Source organism: Branchiostoma floridae, chromosome 1 (genome assembly GCF_000003815.2).
Source record: "Branchiostoma floridae strain S238N-H82 chromosome 1, Bfl_VNyyK, whole genome shotgun sequence".
Classification (NCBI taxonomy): domain Eukaryota; kingdom Metazoa; phylum Chordata; class Leptocardii; order Amphioxiformes; family Branchiostomatidae; genus Branchiostoma; species Branchiostoma floridae.
This window is the reverse complement of record NC_049979.1, coordinates 9,500,737-9,516,310: the sequence shown is the minus strand read 5'-3', so window position 1 is coordinate 9,516,310 and position 15,574 is coordinate 9,500,737. Positions and strand designations below refer to the sequence as shown.

The window sequence follows — 15,574 nt, the reverse complement described above, 5'->3', positions numbered from 1 at the left end:
GGTACTTATTTAAGAATTTGATAGCTTGTAACTAAGTTTTATTATTAGGTTATTACTTAAATCTAAGTGGTGCACCCAAAATTTTTTGGTGCACCCAATTTTTTAAGCTGGGTGCACCAGTGCACCTAATCCCAAAAACGAATTTCGAGCCCTGGCAAACATCACCAAAGTCTAAGTTAGATCAAGGACTTTGGGTAGATGTAAGATACTAGTACATGTAGTGTGCTTTTAAACTGTATGTTTCCTTTTTCCATGCATCTCGTATTTCATGTTATATTGGAATGAGCTTTTAATAAATAGTTTATATTTATGTGTTTGAGGAAAGGGCTGTTCATAAGCACAATTATTTTTTTCTTAGTCCCAATAATGTGACGTATGTATGTATGTGACTTATTGAAAAAAAAACAAGATGTTCATGAGTAGGAATGTATACACATTTTAGTAATTGACAACCAGGAAACATCCTTTCCTACCATTTATTTCATTCCTTCATTTCCGGTAAGGACAAATATTTTACACATACATAATGTATCTGATTCAGTGCGGTATGACAGGCCCAGTACATGATGTCATGGTATTTCATGAGACTAACTTAGTTAGACCAGTAGTTGGTAGAATTGTGTGTGATGATACAAGTTACAAGCCAGTCTGCAACATCAAACCATTGGGCAGATTTACAATCTACAGAGGGAAAACAAACACTCTGGTCGCCACTGCTGGTCATTCCGACTTCTTCGGCAGACAGGCTGCCAAGAGGCTGAAGATAGAATAGCCCACGCCGAAGATGACCATCCCCATGGTCGTGCGGTAATAGATCTTATCACTTGCTCCACCCTTCAGGTAAACCATATCCCCGCCAGGCGCCTGGAAATAACAGAAGTCAGCCATCACTCCTGTGCTATGAAATTAAAGGCTCATAATTTTAATAGTTTGGTAGGTAGCTGCTTTCTGAAACGCTTGTAACAATATTGGGGAATGTTTTGGGTTTTTGTTTGCTATTGTATAACTTGCTATTGTACATTTGGCGATAACATTACTATGCAGCCAATGACATTCTCTTAGAGACTATTCTGGTCTAGGGGATGCGCAAGTAATCGTTTTTTACTTGAAACTAAAATTTAGAGTAAAAGAGCAGAAGCAGTCAAAGTCAATGACCCTTGTTTTGATCCCTTCTCAATCATAGAATTAAAAAAAAACTGAGCATAATCAAAGGCTTTAACTTTCTACTTTAACTTTGTGAATCTACATACCTGCATGATTTTCTGCTTCTCCAGAACTTTGTTGTCCAGAGCTTTTCTGGTGGAGGTGGAAAAGCCCGCTCTCTGGACAAGCGATCTTGCCGCCTGAGATAACACAAGGGTAGAAAATTCAGAATTTAGACATGACATAATTTCTTGTCATGACAATATAAGCTTAGAAACAACAGTAGATCATGAACATAGTAAAACCAAGGAGGTTGTTGGTAAAACATACCAATTCGAGAAAAAAACTGGTGCATCCAAAATGATAACTCTGATTTTGCCAGTTTGTTCCTTATGCTACCATGCAGATAGATGGTACCAAGTTTTCTCCAATCACATGACATGAAGTTAACAGGATCGCACCTGTGACCATGTGAAAAGGTACTGATAATAGCCTGGGTTTCATCCGATCAAGGTTATTTTAATCTCCTTGATCCGATTACTACTGGAGATTGTAATAAGCCCTCTCACAGAGATCAGAACACATGTGCGGTGACAGGAATTCTAGGTAGTATGTCAAAGTTAACCATCCAATAATTGAAAACAACTTCCTTGTCTTGACTATTGATTCAATTTGCATGACAACGACCAAGCATTTTTTTTCTTTTCTTCTTCCGGGCCTCTGCCTAAACATATCACATAGAATTCCTGTCGCCACACATGCGTTCTGTTCTCTGTGAAAAGGGCTTATACTCGCTGTCCTATAAGATACTGACGTCAACTCAAAGTCAATATTCTGATGTCATGGCATTTATGGACTGGACAAAACATGACAGTAATAAATTGTGCAACAGAAAAGTGTCACATCATAAATATGCTATCCATTTCATACTTTTCGTTCATGCTCTTACAAAAAATCGGTTAGCCTTGAGTAAGGCCCCGTTCATGATACAAAAAATGAAACGGTTCTATCGGTTAGGCCTGGAAATCCGACAGCAAACGACAGGAAACGGTTTGCATTTTGCGTTCACGATGCAAACTTGCAAACCGTTTCAGTTCCTTGAAAAGGCATGGTAATGCGACCTCTGACCCCTGAGGTTGTTATGATCTTGCATAAAAGCTCCTTGCCCAAACTTGTACTTCTGTGTCAGATTATTGGTCTTTGATCGAAATTGAACCAATGTCTTACTGTATTCGAAGCTGGGTTCTGTTATGACCTTGAAAATGCCTCTGAAAACATTGTGGTCCCGATATATGCCATGCTATGACATTTCCACTGGATCTCCTGACACATTCCCCTTGCGATATCAGGACTGCTGGCTCCTCACTTGACTAGGAGGCGGCCCGATAATAAAAACGAATTTTACGATTGAAAACGCGGCCGAAACACCCGAATGACAGATTAAAAATGGTACTTTTCCCCCGTGGCGCCACCAAATATGAACACACATGCCCGGATGTAAAACGGATCGCGCCGCTTTTGCGTTCATGATACAAATTCGCAATTCCGGATAAGGAAGAAACCGTTTCAATACTACCTCGCGAGGAGGTTCCGAACAAACCGTTTCCTATCGCTTCAGATCCGTTTCGGACCGTCCATGATGACAAAACTTATCCGTTTCAGCTGGCCTAACCGATAGTAACCGATAAAACCGTTTCATTTTTTGTATCATGAACGGGGCCTAAATGAATTGACATAAAACAATTGGTAACCAAAAACTTTGAGCAAGGAGGTTGAAAAAGGGGACCCTTTTTCAACCTCCTTGCTTTGAGTAATAAAACAAGAGCATTTCCCCCTCAAAGCAAAACATGATTTTTAACCTCTTTGCAAAATAAATCTTTGGTCCTTGCCATAATTCATGTCGAATGTTTAACATATAATACTGGGATTTTCTTGCAATTTGAGTATCATGTTTACATCAACTTGGATAATCAAGGAGCTTTGGAATAATCTGGCAAGGAATCAGGGCCCCTGGGGGTTGAAGAGACGCCACACGTACTACTGTATACTGTACTGCAAAACTTGAAGGTCATCTCAACTCCCAGTGTAATATTTTCCGTTACAAACAACCCCACCCAGCCACAGATATCGTGCGTAAGCCTTGAAGGGGTTGAGTTCTAAACCTACCAGTACTCTGTTCATTTCGTCGTTTCTTCCCTTGACTGCGAACACAAAACGCAACAACTCTCCCTCTCCGGGCCGGGAAGATCTTGTACCCGCAATATGGCGGCCGGGTAGCTGTACTGACGAGCACTGTAAGGCAATTTTTGATTGGTCCATTTTAGAAGCACCTGTACGTGATTCGTCCGAATAGAAATATAGGTCACTGATTGGCTGATAACTGTAGAAGAGTGACCAATGACTGAGAGCTTTTCTCTGAGGCTCGGTATGATGTGCCAAAGGTCAATCATGGCATGGCCGACTGTTGTCAGTAAGGTGAGTGATACGGAAGAAAAACGTGTCTCACAGATGAAAACACCTGTAAAATTTTGTGTAGGATGTAAAGGTATAAGGTGTATAACTTAACAAGTAATGACCCTACTATTTGTACCATGGTACATTGTGTCAAACTTACAGAAATGCCCGGAATTCGTTATAGAAATATTTCACAGACAAGATCCCACGAAACGTATAACGTTATACTTAATCATTGTTAATTAACATACAGTTACATTTCTTACAGAATTTTGTAATACGTGTATAAGTCATCTATTGTCGTTAACGATTCAGTGTCAACATTGCCTCTCCCAGTCTTCAACTTCAAGGGCAATGCCAAGTTGCCAACTATCACAACTCTACTCTACTCTACTCTATCACATAGATCTAACGTTATAACTTATATATATTGTATACTCTAATGATATTGAAAAATATTAATATATCATCATATTAACCTCCTTGGTTATTATACATTGTGTGTAAAAACACTATGTAATGAAAGAGGTGATGGCTGTATTGTAAATGTTTACTTATTCTTTGGATAGTTTTACTGCTGAGCCTTCATTACATTTAAGGTATTTACATTTAAGTAAACATAACCTCTGATCAAGGAGGTTAAAATTTGATTTTCAAAATTTTTTGGTCTGATGAACTTCATGATATCATATTCCAGCTTCTACAGTACAGCAGTATCTGCAATATCAACCGTGCAACAAATGCGTTATATAGGACATCTGCACACCTGTCCAGACAGGGTACCACAAAAACATCTTCACCATCAGGAGGACTTGGACCAAGTGGAGACATTTCAGATGTTTCAGTTTCAAACTTGCCCATCTATGGCTCAGAATCGCAGGATTCCCCTGGAAGTGACAGGGAGATAAAGGCACTAGCGAAGAGATTTGGCGTGGACACCAGTGACACTGAGCACAGGACTAGTCAGCTTACGCCATTCCTGACTCCATCACAACTTGCTGAGAGGAGGGAAGTGCCAGAAAGACCTTTTGATGGAAGGAGGACAACACTTAAAGAAGACTGGGAATACTTCGTGAAGTGGTTCAAGATAACATTTAATGAACTTCACTATTGGTTTGAGATGAAGCTTGTGAGAGATGGCCGAAAGCTGCTCCTTAGAAATAGGTGAGAACTTTTTACTATTTTAGCTTCGGGTTTGGCTGTAGAACCTTTATATTCTATATATATACTATAAAGTACATTGGGTGATACCATAAGGCATTTGTGTATGCTGGAGTATCAGCCCTGTGAGAGAGATTTCTTAGCTTTTGGTACCAAAACACATGTTTTTTTTGCCATATTTGAATAAAGATTTCCTTTTTCCAGCCTGACATCCTGGTACATTACGCAGTTCAACACAGAGATTGCAGTGGCCTTGTGGGTGCTACAGCTGCGAGGAGCAGTGCGCTACAAGAACCAGGAGGAGTGGCACAGAGGTAACTACAGGAAGCTCCCGGTCAGGCAGCTGATAGAGGAGACTGTGGAGGCAGTGGACCTCAGTGGGACGGACATCTCCTTCAACGGGCTATCCAACCTTGGTATGCATGTGTGTCCTTCTAAAGCAACATGTTACATTGCTGTTGTTTGGTTTTCATGTTTTACTGCAAAAAAACACCATTTACCAAAGTAACTTTTATACCATTTATTGGACAGAATTAATAATATTGAGAAAGTTACAAGGATGAACTGAACTGAGAAAGGTAATGCTTTTCTACAATGTACTTGGTACTTCTTGGTTGCCTGAGCCTACAATACTTAGTAATCTGTAGAGTAGGCTCAGACATCCACTAAGGATTGCTCTGAAGTCTTCCATATGCTGAATTGTACTCTTAATCATGTTTGAAAACACTTATGCTTGCTTCCCGATTACGTACAGAACTGTTGGATGACATGACAGAGCTGAGACTTGCAGACTGCCCCTATGTAGATGACTTCTGCCTGTCCAAGCTGCACGAGTTCAGTGGGAAGCTTGTTTACCTGGACATCAGCAGGTGTCCACTTGTAACGGAGAGAGGACTCTCATCTCTTCACAATGTCAGGCAAGTAATACCATACTTGAAGTAATTTGGCATTGGTATGTTTTTTGTAGTTTAACTTAATCCACTTATAGTATTTGTTACATTAAGCATAGGGTATATTTTCTGATTAATCAGAACACGAAAAAGTATTTGAATTTAACAAGAAGTAAGTTGAAGGACAAGAAAGTCTATGTCTACATTAAAAATCTCTGGGGTTTGGGACAAGATAAATATGTCACACATAGTCACAGTCTTATTACTCCATATTTCCAGGAGCCTGCAGGTTGTTAAGATGGAAGAAATGCCCAAAGTGAAGTACAAGGAACTGATAGCACTGATGATGGAGGAGGTGATGCCATGGTGCAAGTTTGAGGGTGTGGACTATGTGGAAAAGGCAGCAAAGTTGGGCATCAAGATGGATCTCTCAGCATTGGAAAATAAGGATGTGAAACTTCTGGACAAGCCAACAGAAAAAGTGGAAGAAAAGGCAGAAGGAAAAGATCAGCAAGAGGCTACATCTACATCCACAGCTGCAGCTTAGAGCCTTAGATAGTTTTTAGTTCAATCTCCTTTGGGGATAAATATCAAGTGGCAACTAAAAAGATTTGTGACATGACAATTGAATATGTTATATGTAGCAGATTTATGATAGTGTAGTGTATTGTACATATGAAAAGGTGTTCTGCTTTGTTTATTGACGAGGTATGTGATTATGAAGGCTATTGTAAAGTACAATTACGTATTGGAACTTTTATGTTGAAATAAAAATGCACAGAAAACTGTAACAGTTTGTCATCCACATATTGTCTTTAATAAAACCTAGTCACAGTTTCACATACATTGACGAAACATCTAAACTTCCAGTATGGTTTCCTTAATATATATTGACACATTCAACAAAATGTACAAAATATATAAAGCATTGCAAGGGTACACACATATTTCAAGGGTGAATCCTGAAGTGAGAAATAGACAAACATTTCCTCAACAGAAATGCCTTCCCTTGGAATAAATGTCACACCTTTAATAGTCAGCCTCATGTTGCCAAGGAAAACAAGTAACACAGACCCTTTACAGGTTTGTACTGTGTTGTCAACAGAGTGAAGATGCTCCCTCTGGTGTTACATGCTTACTGATTATTCCATTGTTTTCAGAAGAAACATTCTCCAACAGAAGTACTAGTCCTATCACTGTGCCACATTTTGGAACTCTAGTCAGATATGGCTATTCAAATATGGGTGAGCACAGAGGAATTACGGTGGTCCTACTCATGAGCTGCGTTCAGGATTGGTATGCTTTGTCTAGAACCAAAACAAAATGGCCTTGGCTGGCATTGCAGTCCCTACATCTCCACTTCCAACAGATCTCTCATATTCCCTCAGCATTTATCTCACAGTTTGCCAGGAATTTTTCTAGCAGATGGACTGTGCCAGTCTTGTCTCTCACTGCTGGTAAGTCAAACAATCTCAGGGTCTCCAGCAAGCTGTAACAGCAAGAAGGAAAGAACAGCATTACATGTAAATTAGTCTTGTGTAACACAAACTTTGCTGTCCTAGGTCACTCCAGGGGATGTTAGGCAGGTCTCAATACATGTGGTTTCTTGCACGGTTGTTGCAGTCGGTTAGAGATCACTGAAATTTTACTTATCACACACTACAGTACAAGTAAATACTGTATGCATGCTGAAGGCTCAGTCCAAAGAAAGTTATCACCATTGACTGAAAAAAAAGTCATAATGGAATGGGCCTTTACAGCAAATACCACACAAGTACTTGTACACCAAATACCTCAAGTCCTTAAGCTGCATGAGTCCTTTGTCTGTGACATTTCCACAGCTGGTCACCTCCAGGTGCTGCAGTGTACCTGCTAGAAGATGCAGCTTCCCTATGCACTCATCTGTGATGTACATGCACCTGTTCAGCTTCAGAGACTTCACATGCTGCAGATGTTCTGCAAGCAGGCAACCATCATGAGTATTTGTGATCATGGTTCTTCATAACAGGGTGGATGCCAGAAAATTCACTTAATGTAAGAAAATGAAATGGGGTGGAGGCATGAAGGAGAATAATTCTAGATACACCCACAGTCCCTGACCCTCACATAGGATGATGTGATTAAGTACAGCTAAAAAGAAAGTACTGCCATGAACAGAAGTGCATACTTGGTCAAAATGTAGCAAAACTTATTCCCTCTTGTATATCAGTAATAGACCACAAGTAAGTCAAAACTCTTTATATCCAAGGCTGGAAGAAACCTTCGATGATTTATTCTGTGTGGAATTCATCTGAAGGCTTCTCATGCTTTTTACTAGATTTTAGGTGAACACAGATAAAGAGAAGGTCTTTGGCAAATCTGTGCAACTGACTACAAGACACAAGATACATTGCACTTAGTGACTTACTGAAATGTTCAAATCCAATGTGCATGACACCAGAGTCTGTGGCATCAATTTCCTCAATCTTGTACTTCTGAGGAGGGCCTGTGGGGAGGGTGTTGTAGTCTCTCTGCCAGGAAGGCCTGTCCTTGAACCTGACGTGTGCACCGCACCTCAGCAGCCACTCCGCTGCTGCTCGGTCCGGACCCACCTGCTCAATCCGCTTGTCATCAACCCTTTACAAAAACAAAATCATCAGGCTGGTACAGCCTCATATCACTACTTGTACAGTTGTACTTGTACTCATCCTAAACAATTGCAGCATCCCTCATGATACAAGAAAAGATGGGAATACCAATGATAATACTGTGACATTTACATTTAACAGACTAAATTGCAAATGCAAAACTAAGACTAAGAGAACATTCTTCAAAGCATCTATGGTATGTAGTGGTGCTAATGAACTTAACATTATGGACTTAACTTAAGAAAAGCACTTCTGTCTGACCAGATAGATTTAAACGTAAGCATCAGAAGGACAAGGTTAAGGTGTAACATTGATGTCAACTTTGTTGCAAACTCACTTGTTGAAGACTGTATTGAGCCATCCCCACAGCAGTCTGGTAGGTGCAGTGTGCAAACGTGTGGGGGTGTTGGACAGCAACAGGCAAGGGAAGCCCTGCCACACACACAACAGGGTTTACATCAATATGTTGATAACATTGATAATTCAATGCTAAAACTTTGATAATTCAACCCAAAATCTATAACGGAGCTAATGGAATTGTCAGGGTTGCATCAGTTATATGCCTGAAGAACAAGTATATCATATCCTTCGTCTGCAAAGTTTAAAAAGGTATCGTAAGGGTCTTAATCGAACTTGACCATGACCATGTAACCAACGTTACGTGCACGTTCTCACGTCCGTATCTGAGTGTCCGAGTTTCAGATGACCCACCAACTAACGTTACCTATTAAAGCCAGGGTAACGTTACATTTTTTATCAGTATTATACACATGAGAAATCTTGCAGCATGCGGTGACTGTACCCGTCCCTAGCGCAGCGTCCCTATTCCCAGTGATCATGACTTGAAAACCGTGACACTGACCTTGTTTCTCACACACGCTGCTGTCAGTACTGCTGCCATTGGGAAATGTTTTCACTTCTTCTTCATGTCAAAGGGTAACGGTGTACCATACCATGTATAATACAGGGGTGGTCAGAGGTGAAAACAAACGCCACAAAACTCGATATTAATCCTGTAATCTGTCAATAGATAGATACGACTATCAAAATTTTACTATATCGTATAGATATTCTTATTTGCATCAAGATTGTGTAGAGATGTCGTGTTTTATTCAGTCCCTTCACCCTCGAGTTGCCCAATGGAGCAGTCCAAAAGCCAAGATGGCAGCGCTCATGAAAAACGCCGCGACCAGGGTAAGTTATTTTCTGATTGGAATAAACCGCAACAGAGTTGGTTCTTTGGTGCTGTAGTGACGTTGCTAATAAGATGCTACAACAGAGGAATCGCAAATGAGTGTTTCATGTATAGTCTCTTTTAAAGAATTTGTCTCAAATATCAGAATATTTTCTGAAGGTGCCCCCCTCCCCCATTAGTAGAGTAAAGTTGTTATTATGCAATGCCTAGTGCTTTAGTTGGAACTGCATATTTGCCAAGCCACAAATAAAGTTGTTTCCTCCTCCACGTACAAGAGCTCTTTTCTTTCTTATGTTGCAAATCTGATGATTGCATAACATGTCTTATTAGATGTAACGTTACTGTACATTCGCTAATAAATAGATAAACGTTACATGTATAATTTATCATATTTATGTAGGCATCTGTAATGTTATATCCTGTGGGATTAAGATATAACGTTACATGACTTTCAGCTTGCTTCCAGGACTGATGTAAAATTTTATTTTTTTTCAGTCATGATGATATAACCGTGTACAAAAGAATAACATAAATTGACATGTAATATTTTTGTACTCTGCTCCACCAGCTGACCACCATGCTGAGACCATGCACCTGTGTAATGGTCTCCCAGCGAAATGGCACTAAGAAGAGGGACAACATAGAGAAGCAGAAAGTCCGAACAAAGATCTGGGTAGACTATGACATGCTGCACAAGGTGTTCAACAAGTAAGGCCCACTTGATTACAATTGTTTGAAATTCAGAAAAATGATATTTCAGCCATTATTTCTGGATGATTATTTTGACAACTTATCAATTTCTGCCATGCTATTAAAGTGTGCCAGGAAAATAGTATGTTTTAAAAAGCATTGGAATAAAAACTGTGCTGATAGTGATAGGAATCCTCTGCTCAAGTGATCCTGTTGAAACAAAAGAACAAATGAAAGTAAATCAATGGTATGCAATGTCTTGTGTATTTCAATATGTACCAACTGTCCTTTTACTCTCCACATCAGAGTTGACCGAGCCCATATAGGAACAGTTGGACAGGAGAGAGCCGCGGCTGAGTGGATCACCAGGTGTGGAGGGGCCGTCAGGGTACAGGACGTGGAGGAGTGGTTCTATAACTATAACAACCTGGGCACCGGGCCACTGGGCAAGTTTGTGATCGAGGAGATAGATGCCAGCTGGGCAGATGTACAAGCAGAAGGGTTTGATCATCTTGGTAAGTACTGTGACAGTCATGCCATCGATATATATGCATACATGTACCACCCACATATGCAAGGGACACCATAATTTTCCTGAGACAAACCTTACAATCCACCAGGTCCCAATGGTCATCATTTATTACAGAGATCAGTTATTTCCCTACTCCTGTTGGAGACATTTTTTTTTTCAATTTTGCAAACCTGTCTTATGGTAAGCTACTCAATCTCTTCCAAGATTCAGCAATCATATTTGCTATGTACATTTGAGAAGTAGAAATTAAATAGCCTTTCATATTGTAGATGTCTATGTAGTAAATCAAGACCTCAACTTGGCTCAAGTGAAATGAACTGTTCATAAAACTTCAAATTTTGTGTTAGATTTTATTCCCTAATTTCCATGTGTTTGTCCAGATGGCCTGAAGGCAGTTCGTACCCTGAAGTTCAGCAGGTGCACATACCTGCAGGACGCCTGCCTGGAGAGACTTGCACCTCTCAGCCACAGTCTGCACAGTCTGGAGATCTCACACTGTGGTCAGCTGGTCACAGACAGGGGTATACTGGCACTACAGGACCTCAAGTAAGTTTTTTTGCACTTTTCCTTCTTCTTAAGAAAATCTAGATAGGCCTACCTGGTGCTGAATACTCAATCTGAAGATCTGTCACCTTTTCTTTTTACCACTGTAAAAATGGAGGTATTGTTTTGGGTTTCTTTGTTTGTTGGTCTTGGAGTATCCATGCAATCTTTTCCCACTGGCCTGGGTTCACATTTGTTCCCAGACCCAAGTTGTAACTGGAGACTGTCTGGATGCTAGGGTTGAGCTGGCCAAAATGTCCAAATTTCTTCAGTAAGTGAATGTTGGCACATGGCTAAAAGCAATGTGTGGAGCATGTAATGTGTAAAATGTGCAAAGTTGTTATATTTTGTCAGGAAATTTAAAAAAAAACTGATGGATATTTTACCAAGGTACAGCACACATGTATGAGAAATCTTTGATTTCTTGCTTGACTTTGAGTTAAAATGATCAGATTTGTCAACAATGCAGATATATTTCTCAGGCTGCTACAGAGATTACACCTGGTTGACCTCCCAGGGGTGAAGGACCCAGAGGTCACCCTCCAGACCCTCCAATCAGCACTCCCATCATGCTTCATCACAGCGGAGCTGGGGGATGCAGGGGCCGAACAGACTGCACAGATGGCATCACAGTCACATGGAACAGATGCCACATTGTAGCTTGCTTTGTTTTATACTAGTAAAATATGTACACGTATGTTTTCTCATTTGTCTCAGTGCTGTCACGGATGAAGTACATTGATAATGAGACACACAATCCATATGAATAAAGCATGGACTCATTAATGATGATACACCCTTGGTTATTTACTTCCATTATTGCTAAAAGCTATTGAGCAACACTTTGATACATGCAAGTTGATGCAACATGTCAAATTTTTCTTTTACAGTCTTGCCCATTGTCACACATAGATTTGAACACTGTAGATTTAGCACTACAATTAAGTACTCACATTTGTATACATATAGACTATGTTACACTGGTCACAGAAGATTATTACTATGAAATTTCAAGTTAAGCAAAGAAAGTTATTTTAAAATCATAACTGTATTGATATTGATATACATGTACTACCATATCCCAATTACCAGTCTCCCAAAATATCCTGTACCTTTCAATTGTTACAAGCAATTAATGCGCATTTTAGAAGATGACATCTTTCTTTTTAAGTGCTGTCGTCATTTACTGTGTCGTCACTGGTCCCTGGCCCAATCCAAAACTGGTCTTGAAAGGATTATTAGCTTTTTTTAGGGACGGAATCAAGCCAAGTCCTCTTGGAACAGTAGTAGTAGTATGTAATATACAGTATTTGATTAATAGTAAGCTCAAATTACTTTAAAAAATTGACATCCACAAATGTTATCAGAACGTTAAAACATTGTACTTCCATATTTACACTTTTCACACTACCGGTAAATAATGATATTACTATTCATGATAATCTGAATATTCATAACAATTTAAGATCATTTGAAAAGAACTTGTAATTCTACTACAGATATTTAGAAACCATTGCGGTGACATGGAACAGACTCTGTTTACAAAGGTGCTCAAAGCAAATTATACAAACACTTCTAGAATAGCATATCAAGTAATTTTTGCCTTGCCTAAAAGTTGTTTGAAAAGACTGACACTGAAAGTTACACATGCATCTTGAAATTTCATTCTCTGAAACCAGTCCCAAAACTAATGTTGGTATGTAATATACTGGTATATAAGATGTGTTCATCATGTTGAGTTGCATGTAGCAATAAAACTTCTTATTGTTGCAAGTAACTACATCTACCCTGGATGTTTTTCATTCCACAAAGTCAAAGACTACCTTTAGAAAGATCCAGTATTAGAAAGTCCCATCTACCCAAGTTACTTTGCCATCCATTGACACCGGTACCACTATTGTTGATCCTACAGGATTTCATCATCAGAGGGAACAGACTTGCTGCAGAATGTAGGCGGAAGAAGATACACAGGGGAAAGGCAATATGTATGACTACAGACCACACATCTGTCCCAAAGTAGACTTGACTAAGTGCCGTGGTTGCTATGTTTTTGACTTCATACAGGTCTTTCCCCCAAAGCCCAAGATTGATGATGAAAAGGCAGGAGAAGACAAAAGTGCGCCACTTTGTACCATCCCACTGCTGATGAAGTGCACCTATGATCAACAGCAGTTGTGCAATGCAGTGAAGGACGTCAAGGACACAATCAGCCATGTACCAGCGGGAAATAACCCCACAGCCATCATAGTTGCTCAGCCCAACAGATGCTGCTATGCCAAATCCATTGATGAGGAAAACCCCTCCAACAGAAGATATCAGCAAAGCTGTTTCTATCCAAATTCTATCCATGTTCTCGTGCTGAGCATCACCAGGGTCATGACCTCCAAAGACCTCTACTGGCATTGTTGGGTGACAGAGTGCAATCAGTGGACAACAGAGTACAATCAGGCACCCAGTCAACATTATGAAGGAAACAGCTATGCTGTACCCATAGTATACTCCAAAAGTAGTGTCTAAGGCTTTGTCTATGGTGGTAATGTGACTGGTATTACAAACATCTGTTTTAATTCCGAGCTCATTTAGTTGAGATGACTGATATACTATTGTTGCTGCCAGTCCTAGTACTATGATGAGACCCATGATCAGGCCACCTACAACTAGGATGCGAAGAGACGTGGTCTGTTGGGGAGACGTGGTCTGTTCTATACTGCGTCCAGCTTGTTGTGCGTTTCTTTTTTTGCCAATGCGGTTCCACAAATTGAGGAATAGTCCAGCAGAGATGAGTGAGTATTCTAGAGCAAAGGGGTGTAAAAACGGGCGTATTTCTGGCAGCACACCCTGCAAGCCGGAAGAAGCTGGACAAATGATAACGCTACTCGGTCTGATGGTTTTGGCTAATGTCTGTCCTGAAGATGGAATTACTACAAAGGAAAACTCATGTGCTTCGTCCTCATTTGATTCCTCCACCAAACCATGAAACCATAGACTTATGTTGGTACCCATCAACCACATTATGGCAAAATGGGACAATCCCCGGCAAAACTTCAGCTGACCACCGTGCTGAACGAACTTGAAAAGGAAAAGAGGTTGCATGAAAATGAACAGGAAGTGGCAGATTTGATAGAGTAGCCATTCGTATTCATTTTTGCCCCAAACTTGGTGACGATAGCACTCAGCATTGCTCAGAAAACCGACAAAGTTAATGAGAGGGAGGAATGCAGCCCCGACGGCAAAAATGAGTGTGGCGCCTAGAAGATGCAGCACTGACGTGTCCAGCCGTCCCGAGCAGCCATGGTGGTTGGTAGTTTGGGTGATCAGAACACTTGGGCAACACAAAGTAATAGTCATCCATACCAGACCAGCAATCATAGCTGCAAGAAAAAGAAAGGATCATTATTAGGATCAGTATCACTAATGCACAGCAACCGTATAATAGTAATTATTGCAAGAAATAAAACCCACTGATACAACTTATAATTATCATGTCACTACAATCATATTTGGTTGACAAATAGACTTTTGTGTAAACAATGCTCAATGAACTATTGTCCCTTGTACCCACTGGGAAAGAAAGGGGGGTAGTGAAAAGCTTCTCCTGCAGTACCCAAAAAAATGCTAATGTACCTAAGTTACCCATGATTACTTCTTTCATAGGTCAAGACCTAATCACATACAACAAAAATCCTGGAAATCCATCCACATTTTTTGTAACCACAATCACACATGCCACCGAAAACATTTTTACAGGAACCTCGTATCACCTATGTAGAGAAACCTTTCCAGCTTCTCAGGTCCGATTGGTTCCATATGCGGAGGCGTCGGTGTGGTGTTGGAAGTACCAGTGAACTCCACAGGGTTGTCCATTGGATCCACAGTGCTGTTACCAACACTGAGTACTATCCCAGCAGTCACCAGACAGAACAGGCAGATGATGCTGACAAATCGGGCAAGGTAGTTTTGCATGGCCATGGGGTGTTCTCCCTGAAAAAAAACACGTGGAAATTTGTAAGGAAATACTAATTCTATATGATTGCCCCTTGCATTGCAAATTCTTGCATTGTTAATTCTATAGAAATCCAGACTTTTCGAGCAAAATCCCTATATTATTTACCTCCAAAATATTTTTCTGAAGTACGCATTTTACAAGAAAAGAAGAGAAAGACTGGCAATGGCAAAAAAGCTTTAAAAGGTGTCGTAGTTTCTCAAGGATGACTCATAGGTTATCATAGATGGCTGAAGAGGAAATACTGCATTTTGTACATACATGATTGTCACTAGTAAAAGTGCCGGTTGGTCCGGTTTCAGCGGCCGGCGGCTGGTCCCATTCACTGCTCCACAT

General features: G+C 40.3%; 5 protein-coding genes across 7 annotated transcripts; 2 read left to right on the top strand and 3 right to left on the bottom strand.

Annotated features, from left to right (window-relative positions):
- Positions 1-462: 462 nt before the first annotated feature.
- Positions 463-3,486, bottom strand: LOC118415245 (cytochrome c oxidase subunit 7A2, mitochondrial-like). Its single transcript, XM_035819687.1, has 3 exons — positions 3,310-3,486; positions 1,251-1,343; positions 463-864 (listed from the first exon to the last, which is right to left on the bottom strand). The coding sequence occupies exons 1-3, from the start codon at positions 3,460-3,462 to the stop codon at positions 721-723; spliced, it is 390 nt and encodes a 129-aa protein (XP_035675580.1). The 5' UTR covers positions 3,463-3,486; the 3' UTR covers positions 463-720.
- Positions 3,487-3,493: 7 nt separating this feature from the next.
- LOC118415222 lies at positions 3,494-6,309 on the top strand. 2 transcript variants are annotated; one of them, XM_035819638.1, is made up of 5 exons: positions 3,494-3,618; positions 4,295-4,761; positions 4,963-5,174; positions 5,513-5,675; positions 5,928-6,309. In XM_035819638.1, the coding sequence occupies exons 1-5, from the start codon at positions 3,541-3,543 to the stop codon at positions 6,193-6,195; spliced, it is 1,188 nt and encodes a 395-aa protein (XP_035675531.1). In that variant the 5' UTR covers positions 3,494-3,540; the 3' UTR covers positions 6,196-6,309. The 2 variants fall into 2 exon arrangements, with proteins under 2 accessions (XP_035675531.1, XP_035675523.1); XM_035819630.1 differs by having other exon boundaries at positions 3,577-3,675.
- A 109-nt stretch (positions 6,310-6,418) lies between these two features.
- On the bottom strand, positions 6,419-9,282 carry LOC118415238 (ATP synthase subunit s, mitochondrial-like). Its single transcript, XM_035819675.1, has 5 exons — positions 9,138-9,282; positions 8,613-8,707; positions 8,056-8,264; positions 7,442-7,604; positions 6,419-7,137 (listed from the first exon to the last, which is right to left on the bottom strand). The coding sequence occupies exons 1-5, from the start codon at positions 9,174-9,176 to the stop codon at positions 7,023-7,025; spliced, it is 621 nt and encodes a 206-aa protein (XP_035675568.1). The 5' UTR covers positions 9,177-9,282; the 3' UTR covers positions 6,419-7,022.
- A 7-nt stretch (positions 9,283-9,289) lies between these two features.
- On the top strand, positions 9,290-12,029 carry LOC118415234 (ATP synthase subunit s, mitochondrial-like). Of its 2 annotated transcripts, none has more exons than XM_035819651.1 (5): positions 9,290-9,469; positions 10,039-10,178; positions 10,467-10,675; positions 11,073-11,238; positions 11,718-12,029. In XM_035819651.1, exons 1-5 carry the CDS (start codon positions 9,374-9,376, stop codon positions 11,893-11,895), a joined length of 789 nt encoding a protein of 262 aa, XP_035675544.1. In that variant the 5' UTR covers positions 9,290-9,373; the 3' UTR covers positions 11,896-12,029. The 2 variants fall into 2 exon arrangements, with proteins under 2 accessions (XP_035675544.1, XP_035675555.1); XM_035819662.1 differs by lacking the exon at positions 9,290-9,469 and adding an exon at positions 9,474-9,578.
- Positions 12,030-13,047: 1,018 nt separating this feature from the next.
- On the bottom strand, positions 13,048-15,574 carry LOC118426388 (proton channel OtopLc-like). Its single transcript, XM_035835749.1, has 3 exons — positions 15,500-15,574; positions 14,997-15,216; positions 13,048-14,606 (listed from the first exon to the last, which is right to left on the bottom strand). The coding sequence occupies exons 1-3, from the start codon at positions 15,572-15,574 to the stop codon at positions 13,048-13,050; spliced, it is 1,854 nt and encodes a 617-aa protein (XP_035691642.1).

Excerpts from the sequence above, each read along its gene's own strand:
- LOC118415245 (XM_035819687.1), bottom strand. The coding sequence starts at position 3,462 with ATGGACCAATCAAAAATTGCCTTACAGTGCTCGTCAGTACAGCTACCC. Across the intron at positions 1,344-3,309 it reads ACGAAATGAACAGAGTACTG|GCGGCAAGATCGCTTGTCCA; the intron begins GTAGGTTTAGAA and ends GTGTTATCTCAG. Across the intron at positions 865-1,250 it reads AGAAGCAGAAAATCATGCAG|GCGCCTGGCGGGGATATGGT; the intron begins GTATGTAGATTC and ends TGTTATTTCCAG.
- LOC118415222 (XM_035819630.1), top strand. The coding sequence starts at position 3,592 with ATGGCATGGCCGACTGTTGTCAGTAAGGTGAGTGATACGGAAGAAAAA. Across the intron at positions 3,676-4,294 it reads AAACACCTGTAAAATTTTGT|CTTCTACAGTACAGCAGTAT; the intron begins GTAGGATGTAAA and ends ATCATATTCCAG. Across the intron at positions 5,175-5,512 it reads CAACGGGCTATCCAACCTTG|AACTGTTGGATGACATGACA; the intron begins GTATGCATGTGT and ends GATTACGTACAG.
- LOC118415238 (XM_035819675.1), bottom strand. The coding sequence starts at position 9,176 with ATGGCAGCAGTACTGACAGCAGCGTGTGTGAGAAACAAG. Across the intron at positions 8,708-9,137 it reads CAGCGTGTGTGAGAAACAAG|GGCTTCCCTTGCCTGTTGCT; the intron begins GTCAGTGTCACG and ends TGTGTGTGGCAG. Across the intron at positions 8,265-8,612 it reads CTCAATACAGTCTTCAACAA|GGTTGATGACAAGCGGATTG; the intron begins GTGAGTTTGCAA and ends GTTTTTGTAAAG.
- LOC118415234 (XM_035819651.1), top strand. The coding sequence starts at position 9,374 with ATGTCGTGTTTTATTCAGTCCCTTCACCCTCGAGTTGCCCAATGGAGC. Across the intron at positions 9,470-10,038 it reads TGAAAAACGCCGCGACCAGG|CTGACCACCATGCTGAGACC; the intron begins GTAAGTTATTTT and ends CTGCTCCACCAG. Across the intron at positions 10,179-10,466 it reads CTGCACAAGGTGTTCAACAA|AGTTGACCGAGCCCATATAG; the intron begins GTAAGGCCCACT and ends TCTCCACATCAG.
- LOC118426388 (XM_035835749.1), bottom strand. The coding sequence starts at position 15,574 with ATGTGGAGCAGTGAATGGGACCAGCCGCCGGCCGCTGAAACCGGACCA. Across the intron at positions 15,217-15,499 it reads CTTTTACTAGTGACAATCAT|GGAGAACACCCCATGGCCAT; the intron begins GTATGTACAAAA and ends GTTTTTTTTCAG. Across the intron at positions 14,607-14,996 it reads GGAAAGGTTTCTCTACATAG|CTATGATTGCTGGTCTGGTA; the intron begins GTGATACGAGGT and ends TTTTTCTTGCAG.